General features: G+C 52.6%; 3 protein-coding genes across 3 annotated transcripts; all 3 read right to left on the bottom strand.

The window, feature by feature from the left end:
- Positions 1 to 2,362: 2,362 nt before the first annotated feature.
- N0V96_011450 (uncharacterized protein) lies at positions 2,363 to 3,709 on the bottom strand (the record flags this gene model as incomplete). Its single annotated transcript, XM_053192141.1, has 7 exons — positions 2,363 to 2,465; positions 2,529 to 2,757; positions 2,824 to 2,920; positions 3,250 to 3,344; positions 3,410 to 3,475; positions 3,533 to 3,641; positions 3,698 to 3,709. The coding sequence occupies 7 exons, from the start codon at positions 3,707 to 3,709 to the stop codon at positions 2,363 to 2,365; spliced, it is 711 nt and encodes a 236-aa protein (XP_053050305.1).
- A 502-nt stretch (positions 3,710 to 4,211) lies between these two features.
- N0V96_011449 (uncharacterized protein) lies at positions 4,212 to 5,046 on the bottom strand (the record flags this gene model as incomplete). Its single annotated transcript, XM_053192142.1, has 3 exons — positions 4,212 to 4,673; positions 4,743 to 4,923; positions 4,985 to 5,046. 3 exons carry the CDS (start codon positions 5,044 to 5,046, stop codon positions 4,212 to 4,214), a joined length of 705 nt encoding a protein of 234 aa, XP_053050306.1.
- A 4,973-nt stretch (positions 5,047 to 10,019) lies between these two features.
- SHO1 (Transmembrane osmosensor) lies at positions 10,020 to 10,755 on the bottom strand (the record flags this gene model as incomplete). The annotated part of the gene is made up of 2 exons (XM_053192144.2): positions 10,020 to 10,511; positions 10,564 to 10,755. 2 exons carry the CDS (start codon positions 10,753 to 10,755, stop codon positions 10,020 to 10,022), a joined length of 684 nt encoding a protein of 227 aa, XP_053050308.2.
- Between the last annotated feature and the right edge of the window lie 4,321 nt (positions 10,756 to 15,076).

Genomic DNA, 15,076 nt, shown 5'->3' with positions numbered 1-15,076 from the left:
TACCCTTGCCGACGTGAAGTCTCTGGGCAGTATCCGTAAACCACCACAGTCTTCCTCGGGTCGGCACCTTAGCATTGGCACCATGAGCTGCTGTATTGCGACCGGAGCGAATAGTCCAGAACTCGATACAGATGCTAGACGTTGGGACGACCGGCACTCGGAGGCCGAGGCCAAATAATAGCAGTCGTCGAGATCCGAGGAGCGAAGGGAAAAGACCGACAGGTAAACGGCCATGACGGTTTAGCGCAAATGAACCGGCCCGCCTGGTTGGTGTTGGTCGATGGAGAAAGCTTTCGGCAGCTGGAGGGGGCAATGTTGGATGGATGAAGTAAAGGAAGCGCAAGGCTGGCATGCAGGAAGACGACGGAAGTGTATGAGTGCAGAAGAGAGAAGAGGGCAGATGGAAAGTGAGGCAAGGAAGGGCCAGGTACACTACAGAAATACCTTGGGTCCATGAGGTGGGATGAAGGAAGGAACGAGAGCAGGAGCAAGTGACCCGGTCGATTGTACCTGCTACATCCCACATCACCAACAATAGTGCTGGACCCTTTTCTTCGTCTCTTCTTTTATTCTTTCACTTTGGACCTTTCCTGAAGGAACACAATGATTCTGCTCCGACTCCAATTGACGGGGTTCCGACGTCAGCAGGAACGTCCTGGGAACCCAGGCACTTTCATCTTATACCTTGCTGTGTACACCCGTACAGGTTCGTCGGTGTATGGTACCTAAGGTACCTACCCTACCTCTAACCTCCCTCAGTAGTGTAGAATGAGATGCAAAGAAGGAGTGGAGGGCCACCAACCGTAGCACCAACCGTGGCTTCCACTTTCTCACTCGTTCTCACTCTCCCTCAAGGTGGAACTGCCTCTAGCTCCTCCATAACTGGCACAAGACCACTAAAGGTAAGTGCACTGCACTCCAGTCTCCCAGTCTTCGTCCCAGTGAAAAAGAGGATGAGCGGGCCCCGTTCGGTAGTACCACGCAGTGCTCCATGCAGCCCCGTAAGCGCTGCCTTGCCGCTCGGGCCTATCACAGGGGTAAACGGAGCATTTGCTCCGACAAGGCCCAGCTTGTTCTATGCCGTGAGTTGGAGATGCCCCCATTCGACTGTTTGCCCGCGCGCGCTCTCTCCCCTTCCTTGGAGTCTTCCCACCCGTTCCCCCATTGAAGGGGCCGTCTTGGGGCCCAGAGTTGTGGCTTTGCACCCTTCAATGTACCTTACCTGACCCGGACATGGGCCTGACCTGGGGATGCAGCTATGAGAAAAAAAGGTTTATGGCAGGCAATATGTATGTACTCCGTACAGCACAGAGTACAGAGTACCTCTAATGAGAGGGGGGATGACCGTGGGAAAAAGAACGGGATATGAAAACGCACCAAAATATATGCCCAACCAGACAAATCAATTTTGTCCAGTATGATTAGAACTGTGCTTTACTGTTGTCGCCTTATCCGCTCCATTCCGCCGCCGCCAAACTTGCCCTGCCCTTCTCGTCTCAACCTTTCTTCCCCTTCTACCTTTCCCTTCACAAGTTCACTTGCCCCTCGTATGTTGCCTTCTTTCCGCCCTTCCCCCCCAAGTACAACGTACATCCTACACCACCTAAACTTTTCTTCCCGTCGAGTCCGTTACGTACACTATCCGTACTGGCTCGCCTCTCCCGCCCCGGTTCAAAGACCCTGTCCGCACTGACCAACCAGAAGAGAACCCTTCGATATCCTCCGTCCGCAACGTCCGTCGTCGTCGTCGAAAACGCTCCGGCCCAGCAAGGGGTCCTGGTGGAACCCATTGTGTGGCAATTCCTTCAAAACTTTGCTCTCCATTGGATGACCCGAACCAAGGTCGCGGGGCAGCCACAGCTGTTGTTTATATCAGCCACACCAAGGCCACCGGTTTGGCACGTTGTCCAACTGCCTCCGTGGTCCCCTCGCGTATTACTCTGTCTATCATTCATTTCAATCCGGGACAATACTCTCATGTTGCCCTTTTTCAGATACACTTCCTCCGAATCACTCGTCACACGCTGTTCGAGAGGCTCAACGTCCTTCTCACTCGGCTTTCATGTGTGTTGAGCACAAATCTGTTTGCCCAGTCTGTCGGAGACTCTTCCTAGTCTATGTCGCTTTTTGTCACGCATATCATCCTCCTTTATTGGAGTGTCCATTTGGTGTTGTAGTACACCCAATGCAGATGCTCGACGGGCGATGTCCGAGTCCTGTTTGTCCAAATAGTCGCGTGGGAGGCTGCTTGGTCATCTAGGGGGAAACTTCGGAAAGGAAAAAAGAGAAAGCAAGAGCTGACTGTAAGTGCCCTTGGATAATACACAGTAAAATTGTGGTAAAATTCAATCGACTGACAAATTCACAGCTTCTGGCCGTTATTATCAACTTCCACCACCTGGTCGACGCCTTCGTACTGCGGAATTTCCAAGTTGTATTTTTCAGCAATGCCCGGCGATACGAATCTGCTCCCAAGGTCAGCCATCAGATTTTTCAAGCTTGGTGCTATCGTAGAATTCAGGAAATACCTTCCGCCGATAAAATGCCGTCCTTTGAAATGCTCCACCAGTGGCTTTGGTGCTGTCAGGCTGACAAGGACCTCAGGTTGGAACGAACTCCCGGGGCCGGACGACGGCGGGCCATTCTCGATATCCCACGATGAAGGGGCGTCAACCGAAGTGACCGGCAACTCTGTTTCTTCGAGCGCCTTGATCACCGCGGGGAAAGGCTCCCGGACCTCTCCAGAGAAGCTGAATCCTGGCATCAAAATGTCAGGCGCGTACACGGATTATTGAGGTGTAGACGAGAGGGAAAAGAACGAACCGAAGATGGCGTCTACAATATGATCGGTCGATTTCACCGCCGTGAGGAAATCGTCGACGAACGGAACGTCCAAATCCACCAACTGCTGCGCCAGCCGCTGAAGAATCTTCAGTCAGCAAAGCCACGACCAATCGAGGGCAAGCCCCACGGAGAACGAAGGTCGGAAGGGGTCAATTTCTATTGCAGCACCGTATATACGCAAAGATGCTGCCAATTTCTTTACTCCCTTTTCTCAAGAGAAGAATCATAGAGTTGTGCATTTGCATAGCGCGGCGTGGGAGGAGAACAAAATCATTCTGAGCTTGGGTGACCAAGTGCTCAAGAGAAGTCACCGATAGATGGTATGTAATTGCAAGAACATCCCCATGTACTATGCGCCGAACGCATCGATCGAGATAGACAAAAGCGAATGGCATCTTCACTCACCTGATACAAATCATTCTTACTCCGCTTGGGATAGTAGATAGTCGGCTTGTAGCCATAGTGACGGAGGTGCCGGGCAGCCACTAGGCCATCGCCACCTGTACAGGGGTCCTGGTCAGATGCTTGGTAGTTGAGGGGGCGGAATCTTTGGGAGGGTGCTTACCATTGTTACCGGGGCCGCATGCAACGAGAATGTTCAGACCTCGGCTGGGAGGGTGAACACGATAAACTGCATCAAGGTGTCAACCGAAACCCTGAGCAAGCACTGGCAGTCGGAGGAGCTCACTCGCTTGTGACACGGATAGTCCGGCAAGTTCCATGAGCTGGTCAATTGAGAAGGCACCGGTGCTCATGAGGTCCTTGTCCAAGGCCGCGGCAGCCTTTGCGCCGAGAGTCTATTGGTGTATCGGTGTCAGCGGGGCCCGTTTTGATGCTACCTTGGGCCACTCACTCTGAGGGACATCTTGTCGACGTTTTCGAGATACTTTGACTTGGGACTTTGCGATGTCTGAGTGTGAAGCCTCTAGACAAGCCTGACGTTTCTAAGAAGTTAATGTGATGTTGGTGTGACGATTCGAAAAGTGCTGGGGAAGTCGGGAGGTGGATGGAAATGGAAGGGACGTGCGATGGGCTGACATCACTCCGCATCGGAGTTTACTTCACCGGTCAGTGACGAACCACACGACCGGACCGCAGGAACGACCGCCGGTTCGGCAGTCACCGAGAGGCCCACACAGTCCAGACAGTGTTAGCTCCGTCCGGATTGTAGCAGCAACACACTGTACCTATAATGGGTCAAGTTTGCCACACCTCAGCGAACACGGCAATCATACCTGGTAGCATGTTCCTGCTTCTACACTACTAAAATTTCACACACACTGGACAAGTGTCATCAGACTTAGGTTATGACCTTAGCACGCCCGTAACAAGGCCCATCATGCCGCTCATCTATATTGGCTATCAGCCTAGAAGGGGAACTGTTCGACAGGGTAATGGTGTTCCTCAGCATCCTTGAAATTGATATCTCTTACTGGGAAAGCACCAATATCGAGAACTGCGTCGACCCACCCATTCCTAGTCTTCCCTCCCCACGTAGCCTCGGCAAAAGCCCGCATCAGGTCGGTGCCATTCAGCAACGAGCTCGAAGTCCACAGCTTTCCGTCGTGTGCCCAACGAGTCTCAACCCAATTAACGCCCGGAACATTCTTCTTCATGGCACCGACGACCATGCGGGGGCAAGTTGCCGTCTTGCCAGCCAGAAGGCCAGCTTCTAGAAGTGGAAACATACCGGCACATATAGTCAGGAAGGCGCTGCACTGTTCGTAGACCTTGCGGATGAAGACAATCTCAGCTTCGCTGGTCTTATATCCAGGGTCGTGGGCTCCCATGAGGGCGATGTCCAAGGGTGGACAAGACTCAAAGGAGTCCTGGATTATAATCAGATATTAATATCGGAAAAATCTCTCTACTAAAAGGAGGTGTCTTGCGCTACTTACCGTTGGCTGAATCTGAGCCCTGCTCTTCATTTGAGCCGGTTTGCCGTCCTCAGTAATCCAGTGAAGGTCAAACTCGACATTGTCCTCCCACATCTCCTGCGGTAGGTTCAACATTTGACGCGAAGCCTTGTCTGTGCAGGCAAAGAATTCAAAGGGCGCAACGTCGAGCATTTCGGTGATGCTGTAATTGTCTAAGCTCGATTGCCATCAGGGGAGTCGGGAAAGAATAACTCAATAATTACCCTCTGGTCAGTATAACACCGGCATGGATCTTGCGGTTTGGCTTGCTGAGGTTGAATTCCATGGTTACGGGCTGGAAAGTAATGTGAAGCGAGAAGAATGGTGATTTTTCAAAGCTGAGTATGTGTGAGTGCAGGTGATAAGTGACTAGAATGTCTGCAGTCTACACGAAATGTGAGGCTCATGGAGTGAAGTGAAGTAGCACTCTTATAGCCACTTACACGGACCGATCGCAACGACAGATGCCGTAGCGCAAGACCGAACGGCTCGTTGCGTCCGTGCGGACGGCCCGTACCGGAGTAGTTGCACTTGTTGGATCCGAATGGGTCCGGATCTTAGGTCGACTTACCCCCGGCCTCAGTCAAGAAACACGGACCAATCTTGCCTCGACATTGAGATGGCTGGCTGAAGATTCGAACTGCGTAACTTCCGATGTCCGGGAGGAGTGATATCGTACCTTGATCGCCGCGGGAATTGAGGGAATCGGTTCCTCCCGGCACGAATCGGAACTCGGAGGCGTGTAGTGCAGGTGGTGCACCCGGGCTACACATCGGTTCAAAATGATCATTATTGATACCTTGGAGACATCAAACTCAATTCCATTTGCATTGGTTAACAAACATATATCTACCACTCTCTAGGAAGCTATGCGGGAAAAAACCTTCATTGCAGGTTCAGGTTCTTTCAGCTCCGATTCGAAGCTTCCAAACGAATCCCTCGAACCGCTTCCTACCAACGCCCTCTCTTTGTCTTCATTCGCCCTGGCTCTTGAGCCTTCCGCTGCCTTCTTCTTGCGGTTTTCCGTGATAGCGATGCAGGCGATGATTGTCAGTAGCACAAGACCCACGACGACGGCTACGATTACAGTAGCGGTGCTGTTGGTGGATGGACCTGAGCTCGCTGGCTTGGTGCCATCTGTGGCTGGGGTGGATGCCTAATAATGTTCAGTCTCGGATAGCTAGCTGCTAATAGTACTTTAATTTGAGGACAAGCCTCACATTTGAAGTTGCTGCTGGGTTCACCGAGGGGTGGTTGTTGTGGTCTAGGGACATGACGAAAGAGAGGCTAGCCGAATGTCGTGTGGACACAGACTTTTGAGCACGATTCATGTTTGCTTAACGCTTGAATGCTTGATGTTGTAAGATTCAAGGATTTCAGTGGTAATTGGTGTGATAGTAAGATGTTTGGGGTATAATGTCTTCAGGAAGGGCATTGAGGTTATGTATCAAAATGTCGAAAGTGCGATTCCGGCTGATGGCATTTGAGAAAAGATTCCATGACCAAGTGATGCTTTCTGGACCGGCTCTTCTGATGTATGTACGTGGTAAGCCAAGCCAGGTCAATGAACGCCTCAAGAACACCGTGCATGCAGTCATCCGTCAGAGTTTGCTAAGGGGGCACAAAGCACCATAGTCACCGCCAACACGGCCGAAGAGCGTGGTGTCATAGGCGTCAAGTTGACGCATATACTTAACCGAACCTAAGGAGTTGGCCAAACTCGCGCTTAAACACCGCATGAAAGCTCCTCACTCAATCAGTAAACACCGCGGGTCAGACCTCCTGGAGCTCTCGGACTTGGCACGTAGTCAGAAGACAACGCCACTGCGTTGCGGAAACCTCCGCATCACCTTGCTGGGCTGATAGAAGTGAGACCAGCTGGCACTGGCTGCATGCTCACTTCGATAAACGGGTGACCCGTTTGTTTTCCTCGGAATCTCTGGCCACTCGTGGATTGCCACTGAGAAGAGGCTGCTTACATCATGTTGGTGAGACTGCATGCCTACCAACTTGGCGCACGACGTACGTTGCTCGGATTGAGCCGGACTCGGGCTCGCCGAAGGCTTGGATAGTCTTTCAACATGAACGCCTCATATGAGCTCGCAGTTGAGGCTAGTCCTACATATCATCACTCAGCTCCTGCTCGCATCATCAGTTTCAACGGCTATCCAGGTCGCCTTCGTTCGCTATCACATCAATTCTACTGAAGACCTCTGTGATCAAAGGTCTCGCAGCCAGCAGCAGCATTCCGTATGAAATCTCGATGATCTTTGCTTGTGTCATCCTATCAGAGCCTGGGTAGCGATTCTAGAGACGCTCGAAAGATCGTTAAAAGACAACGGAAAGATTAACTATCCCAGTAGCTCATGAATTGAAACCACGTTGTTGATATAAAACCAGCATGGTAGCCTTTAGGCCACTACGAAAGTCATGGATCTGGAAATGAATTGCGTGTGTTTATGTTGAAAGATGAGAAAGTGGGCGTAACTTAAGGTACCTCGGATGTAGTTAAGTGAAAGGGCCGTTTGCCCGGCCCATATCGCCTTCCATATCCTCTTGCTTGGCATATTTTCCAATATATGGTATCAAAAGATGGGCTGCGGATTATTTCCAGGGATCCGCGAAGATGATATCATTGTCGGTCATGATGAAGACATTTTACAGGATTTGATGGTTGGTAGTTATTACACCTTGTATTTGAGATCATTGAAAAAGTAATTAGAACAACTGCTAACCCCAAAAGATACAGCAGAAAAGGTGGGATACAGGCTTTACCGTTTCTGAGGCAGGTATCGTGCTACGACACGCCTCGTAAACAAATCTGGAACCATTGGCCCCAGATCGTTGTCCATAGCCGCCTCAGCCCTCAAGCTAGGCTCTTTGCCCCGGCGCAATGAGAGGAATACACCAGTGCTTATTCACACGAACCTTCCCTTATACCCCCCCTCGAACCCATTCCTGTCACCAACGGCAGCAGGCGCATCACAGGCCTGTGAGGTCAGGTCAAACTGCCGTTTGGTAGGATGGTTACGGGCGAGCCTGTTCAACTGGCTTAGCCTAAGCTAGGGTTTCAGGTTCGAGTCCCAGCATGTGCACCAGAGATGTAGCCCCCAGTCCAGCACCGGGGGGGTGAACTCTTTTGATGGTGTCTACCTTGACTTTTTTGGATGTTTTCGATGACTGCTCATGTTAGTCGCGCTGGACGCCAGCAGACTCTGCAGATCAAAACGAATAGTAAAGCGCTTATATTACCAGTTGTTTGAAATCAGAAAGGCCCCGTCTACGTGTAAATATTACGCTGCTTCCTTTCAAACTTACTATCGCTCGTACGGAAGTCGCGCTTTGTTTTGATCTCAACACTCACCACCATGGGGCACATTGTCACTTTCTGCTCATTCATGAGACGGTTTATCTTTACAACAAGTCCTTATGAGTTTTGTTCCCGGGATTTCAAGTAAAAGCATCACCAATCTTCGGCTACATCTTCTTGATGCCATGAAGTGGAAATAGTGCCCTTACACCGAGTTTCACCGAGCTGGGAGGAAGGTGGTCTGTGCTTCTTTGCAGTTCTCTCCCGAGAGGTACGTACTCGCCCGTTCCAGAGTTAGCGGGGCCGTAAACAATCGAGGTCCGTCTTTGCTGTCAACCATCCCCTCCAAGCTAAACCTCCAAAAACAAGCCCAATTCGACCATCAACACCACAACGAACAACACCCCGTCGCCACACGATCTTTCTCTCTCAACCCTCGCATTTGTCGGAACGAGGACGAGAACCACCCCTGACACCACCGTACAATATCCCCCATCATCAGAACAGCTCACCACACCGCAACACAACCAATCAACGAGAACGGGGGGTAAACAAAACCAAACTCCCACCGAGAAAACCACAACCGCAACCACAACACAATGTCCCAAAACGCAGCGACATACGCAGACTGCGTAGCCTCCCTCCGCAGCTCCTAACCTTCCTCCAAAACTCCGTATCGACCCTCGACACAGGCGTCTCCGACCTCCCCGCCTCGCCTCCGTCCTCCGTCCCACCCGCCACTTCGAACTCATCCCCCAACCCACCCTCGCCGCCGCCGAGGCTCTCCCTGCGCGACGAAATCGGCCCGCAAATCGCAAAGCTCCTCGACCGCGCCGACGCGCAGATCGCGCGCCGCGAAAGGCGCATCGAGACACTGCAGGCTAGGTGTGAGCTCTTGCAGGGCCGGTTGGCGGCGCCGTCTGAGGAGGAGGATGGGTACGGGAGCAAGAAGGCAAAGGGGCGAGGAGGGGGATATGCTAGTGGAAGTGGTGGAAAGAAGAAGGGGCTGAATGGGGAGAGAGCTTTGCGGGCTAGGGCTGTGAGACAGAGGAGGGAGGGTTTGGAGTATAGTGTTGAGAGGCTTGAGCTGGAGGTCTTGACGAAGGAGAGGGAGTTGAGGAAGAGGCTGGAAAAGGCTTGACACAGGCGTGTTTTGAGTGTTGGGACCGCAAGACGACTACTCCCTGAACTGGCAGCCTGGACACAACGCTTAGTTGCGAGGGCCTTGGTCGGTCACCGGCTAAGAGTGACCGAGGGAAGGGCGGAAAGAAGTTGTTATGATACCCTACGACGGGTGACGAAGAAATCCTTTTGATAGATGCACGCAGAATCTTCTGAACGGCGATTATATTGCGCCAACAAAGTAAATATGCACCGCCGACCTGGAAACGCCCAGATCACCACTGTTCACATAACACGTTGGGTTCGGATACGCTGATGACGTGTCATTGGACTGATAGCCATCACCCAGGGTTGTCGCATCGTCACTGTCAGAATGTCAAGATGAAATGTGAATATATGCAAATGCCATTCGTAAAACAGCAAGGGAACACCAATATGCATGGGTATCCCACCTGCGAGCTACCATAGCTACCCGAATGACCGACCCGTTGCTCGTGAAAAACCGCCCCATAAGACACAAAAAGAAAACACACAATCCCTCTGCTCGAGCGACAATGGCAAAATACACTAGCAGTAATAGGGAGAAAGCCTGCACGCAATGGTGGGCGGATAGAAGTAGAAACAACAGGTCGAAGAAGAAAAAAAGCGAAGCCGTTTCGGCGGATATACGTGTGCCGCCTGTGGCTCGAAAGAGGCGGCAATGGTTTTATCCCGGACAAGAGACCTTAATGTACTCCAACAAGCATTTGAGCGCGAAACCATTCCATGTCCCATATGGTCATTTTTTTGCTCCCATCTCCAACGGCGAAATGAAAATCATGAGCTCATTATAACAGGATCAGGTAGTTGCTTGGCGCGATACCCGTCTCGCCCGTCTCCTTGCGTGCCTGCCACCACCTTCCACTCACGTCGCTGACCTCCAGAATCTCGTGCTTTGAGAAGGAGATCTCGTTCGCGTCGTCGGGGTTGGCCTCGTAACTATAGATGGCCTTCGCACGGTAGGGGTACTCGGTGGGGGGCACCACCTCTTGGTCAAGACCAGGAGGCTTCGCAGCAGGCGGCGCCGCGTTGAATGTCGGAGCGACACCGGAGTTGCGAGTTTGTGTCGTGGGAATACCCTGAACGGGGGATGGGTTCTCGAAGCCGTTCAGCTGCGCTGAAGTGTACATCTGGGGAGGCTGAACCGAGGTTGAGGTCTCGGGACGGCCACCGCCGTACATCATTTGTCGATTTCCAGACTCCTTCTGGAGCGCGAAAGAGTCGAGGTAAGCGCGCGGCTTCGCTGACGGGGCGGAGCCGAAGTAGAATATCCAGACAATCTATAATGGCAAGGTAAGCATTTGGCCCTCACCTCGATCGCAGAGAACTTACGGTAACCATGGCCATGAGAATGAAGCCAGCGCCAGCAGCCTGGCGAGCACCGTTGGAGGAGTAGATGAGGGAGTGGATAGTCAGTGAGTTCAGGGACAGAGCGGCACCGAGGTATCCGGTAAGGGCGACATGGTAGGTTTGCGCAGTGTCTGAAGCCACAACAACGAAGACTCCTGCGATAAGGAAGAACATGTAGACGACGGTCCACCATGCGAAGGGCGGGAATGAGCCGGAGTTATTTGTGACTTGTGTTGTCGCGATGATGGAGCTGATGAAAGCAATTATCCATGCTAGCTAAGGGGGCTGTTAGTACAAACGTGGACAAAAGAGGAACCGACAGAGAAGAGTCAAAAACTCTCGAGGCGCGTCTGGGCATTGACGTACCATGGAGATGGAGACTGTAGCCAGGGCGAAGGGATCACCAATGATGTTCCCCAAATTAATGCCCTTCCTCCCGTACTGAACCCTTGATTGTTCCATTTTACGCAATGATGGTGAATGAAGAGAGCCGTAGGATGGCATAGAGAATGATGTGCGAGTTCGTTGGACGAAGAGTTAATTGCCTCGGAGCAAATTTCGAGAGATAGTCTCGAAAAATGTCGCGGTTGCAAATGCGAGTCGAGCGATTAGAAGACGTCGACAGGTCGAGTAATCGAAGCGAAGTGTCCGGTAAAATGGACGAAGCGGTGCCAATCCAACGGTGGGTACGTAATTCGAATGCCGCGAGGGGGTTGTCGTGGCTGGAATGCAAGACCTTGAGAGACTGGGGTGGAAAGGAGTGACTGGTGGTTGGGCTGTCGGCCAAAATAGAAAAAGGGCGCTGGAGAGGTTGTTGTGACGGGTGCGCTGTGTGCTGTTCAGTGCGCAAGGTAGCGTGTGCGCTGTACTGAGCTGAGATGAGCTGAGCGTTGATTTCGACGCTGCTTAAGGTAGGCAGCGAAGGAAGGCTTGAATGAACGATGCGGCGGTTGATAATTGGGATGTCGAAAGCGAGTCGATCGTTTCAGAGGGTTGTCCAGCAAGGCAGCCTCTTTTCTAAAAGAAGAAAAAGAGAACAGTAGTCGGAATCCGTGGGATGCAAGATAGGAGCGATGAAGCGAATCGAAGACGGCGATGAATTGCTGTCGATTGAGGGGAGAAGAAAGGGAGAGCCGAAGGTCCAGAGTCGAAGGAGCGAGGAGGAATCGGAAGAAAAGGATGTAAAGGATTAGAGAATACAAGAGTGGAAGACGAAATCGATGTCGAGTCGAAAGTCGAAGGAGAGACTGGAGGTGGGCTGCGTCGGGAGACGGACGACAGTTGTAGGAACAGCAGGCTTGAGCCAAGGCTGGCGGTAGAGGAGAGAAGGGGTAGGCGTTGTTGGCGGTTGACCGCGTGAAATGAAGGGCAACGACTAGCAAGATCCCGAAGAGGAAGTAGGCGGCGTGGATAGCGAGGCAGAAAAATGCCGCCGGACCAAGCAGACCAAGACCAGCCAGACCCAACTCACAGTGGTGCCGTGAGAAGAGACGGAGGCGCAAGTCTTGTGGCGTCGATTTTGGTCCTTGTTTGGCGTCTTTCTCTAGCACTGGGTTCTCGGTCGCAACGGGTAAAGGTGGTGGTGGTGGTGGTGTGCCTGTTGTTGGTACGGATACAGAGAGAATCTGTACACCTCTCTCTGTGTGTGTTTATCAGGCTTGTAAAGGCTTGAGTTGAGAGAGAAGGGCTAGACTGAGCTGACTTGCTCGTGGCACCCCCGGATTGCGTGTTGATGTGCAAATCCGCGCCCCTATTTTTTTCTGCGGTGCCTGTCGGGTGCCGTTGCGCCCCGGCGTACGATGTGGGCTCGTTACTCGTTTGGTTTGGCGCTGCGGCTCGTGTCGTGTGCGCTTCTGCTACTGCGGCGGCGGCGGCGGCAACGATAGTATCTGTTATTATTCTTCGACCGACCCTCTTTCGGGCTGTTGATGGTTGTCCAGTTTCTTTGACTGGGCGAATAGCCAATTCCCGGTTCCTTGACTCTCTGGCTCACTCAGATGGTCGGCAGCGGGCAGCAACGGGGGGAACCGTTTTTTTGTCGCAGAAAAGGGTTGAAAGGGATGAGAGGAATGGACGGTGGGGTGGGAAGAATGGAAATAAAAGAGGACACAGGCACACAGGGCAGGCTGCGGCGTAAGAGTGGGAGACTGGCACTCTGACAGACAATTGGAACCAGGAACCTGACTGAAGCAAGCGCAGATAAGATGCAAGGGTTGTAGCTGCAGGTTCTCAGGCTGTGCTGGCTGTGCCTGCGACTTCCTGGTCTACCGCCTTTGAGTGGAAGTATCCGTATCCGCAAAGAGGGCAACGGGCAGGAGGACTCGACGAGGGAGGAGGGAGGGACTGGACGGTGGACCCAGAGTCAATGAGACGCAAAACGTGGTCGTGGACCAACCTCAGGGACCCGGTAGCAGGTGGAGAGGAAGGAGGAGGAGGAGGAGGAGGACCCAGACCCGGAACTCAGGCACACTGCGTGACTGCGCGGGCAGGCGGCAGGTGAGGAAGGGCAGCAAGCGAGACGAGGGGGACGTACCCATGTACCTACGGTAAGTTACGGATACTTCTTGCTGCGAGAGGGAAGGAGAGGAGACGTGGAAGGAGTCAAGAACAGGAAGTCACGGCATGCTGGGCTAATACTAAACGATTCGTCACTACACTGCTGAAGTCCAATTCAAAGGGGCATGCGGAGGACATCGATTACAGGCCCTCATCAAGTAATTGATGGCCAGTGCAGCCAATATGCACCTGTTTGAGAACTGCCCGTTGCCAATGAAATCGACCAGGCAGCGCTGTATTGCAGGCGACATGATGCAGACGCAGACAGATTTGCACACAAAAGTAGGTAAGGTAGTAAGGTAGGCACATCCTGACAAGGGAATCTGAGCCAACCGAACTGCACAAAACGGCAATGCGGAGTATTCGTACGCAGTAAGGTAATCCCAAGAGAAGACCTGGCGGGAAGGAAGGCAGTCCTGGATGACTGCTTCCTGGTGTCTGTTGCGTCGCACTGTGTCGAAACTTTGTGTTGAAACTGTGCGTACGACTGGACGCGTCCCTTCCATTCGGTACGGGGCGAGGTAAGATACCGCAGATACGTAGTCACGTACCTAGTAGGCACTCCATTACCCGTGCTTTTCCATGGAAGGAGCGAGTCCAGCCCATTTTGGCGGCCTGGTCCATTTGAACATCGTGGAGAGTACATATCCCAAAAGAGCCGTCTGATAGACCGGTACCTGCCCACCGTGCTCATCTTGAGGGATCTCCCGCCAACTCCCCAGTTTCCTCTATCAAACCCCCAGAAACCGTTGGTCCCTGCTTGTCCATCAGGTCTGCTCTGCTGTAGACTGTCGTCCGTGTCTGTCTCTGCCTCACCCCCCCTTGTCTGGAAGTAGAGGCTAGCGGGTTTGAGATTTTTTTTGACTTTCCAAGTCGCCTTTCGGGGTTCCTGCAAGCCATCCCACCAACAGCATTGGACGAGCTGGTGAAATACGGAATATGGTTGGCCATCAACACCGCTTACCCCTGACAAGTGCCCCACTACACCTGGGTGCGAGAGACGTACCTCAACTTAGTAGTTCCCTCCAATTTGGTCCAGCTCAGCCCTGACACTGCTTGCCTTACCTGAGCCTAGGTAGGTATCTATTCGTAGACGGGAGGAACGAAGATCTTGTCAGGTTTCGCGCGCACTTGCTCCGGATAGGTATATCAATCGAAAATCACTTTTGGCACTTCATATCCATCGTGGATAATGCCACTGATGTGTGACATCTTCCATCGCAACGACGGTGTTAATCGTCTGTCGTCTCGGACGCAGGGGCACCACACCATGGCATCACTACCCGCCAGCTTTTCGCCGTTTCATCACGACCAGCGCAGTGGTGTATCCATATTGCAAGCGCGGACAGAGATCAGCATGCGCACACTCGATTTGGTAGGTAGGAGGAGCAACTTGAGTACGGAGCACTGCTAGCGATGACCAATACTAGAGAGCCGAGTCTCCCGATCTCAGACACTTCGACACCTAGCTCTTTGACCCTCACACGTCTTTCGCTTGTCTTCTCCGGGGCCAGATGCCATCATGCCACCGACCGATGGTCCGGCTCTCCTCCGAGGCACACGCGCAGCAGCGCGCTACGGAGACAAACCTCACAGCACGGCTCCTGACAGCTGTCCGGATGGAACCTGATGATACCGTGCCGCGGTCAGAGCCGCCGTGATCGACTGGGTCAGACTCAACTGTCTGCATTTGACCCGTTTGACCTGCAGGAACACGGGTACCTGTCACCTTTTGCTCGCTCCGCGCTTGACTCTCGATTCTCCATTCTACATTCTCTGAGCCCCGACAGCTGCCAGACATCTGCTCCTCTGTACGGAGTATACTGCAAGGCGCCTATCCAATCGAGTCATCGTCCAAAACTTTGTTCGACAGCGACCCATTCGTACGAAAGACATCCGTTGGCATCTTTTAAGTTCTGAAACCACAGAAACCAAACAG

This window comes from Colletotrichum fioriniae (assembly GCF_027942845.1).
Source record: "Colletotrichum fioriniae strain IMI 355084 chromosome Unknown scaffold_17, whole genome shotgun sequence".
In the NCBI taxonomy this organism is placed as follows: Eukaryota; Fungi; Ascomycota; class Sordariomycetes; order Glomerellales; family Glomerellaceae; genus Colletotrichum; species Colletotrichum fioriniae.
This window is presented reverse-complemented; position numbering and strand designations above follow the sequence as displayed.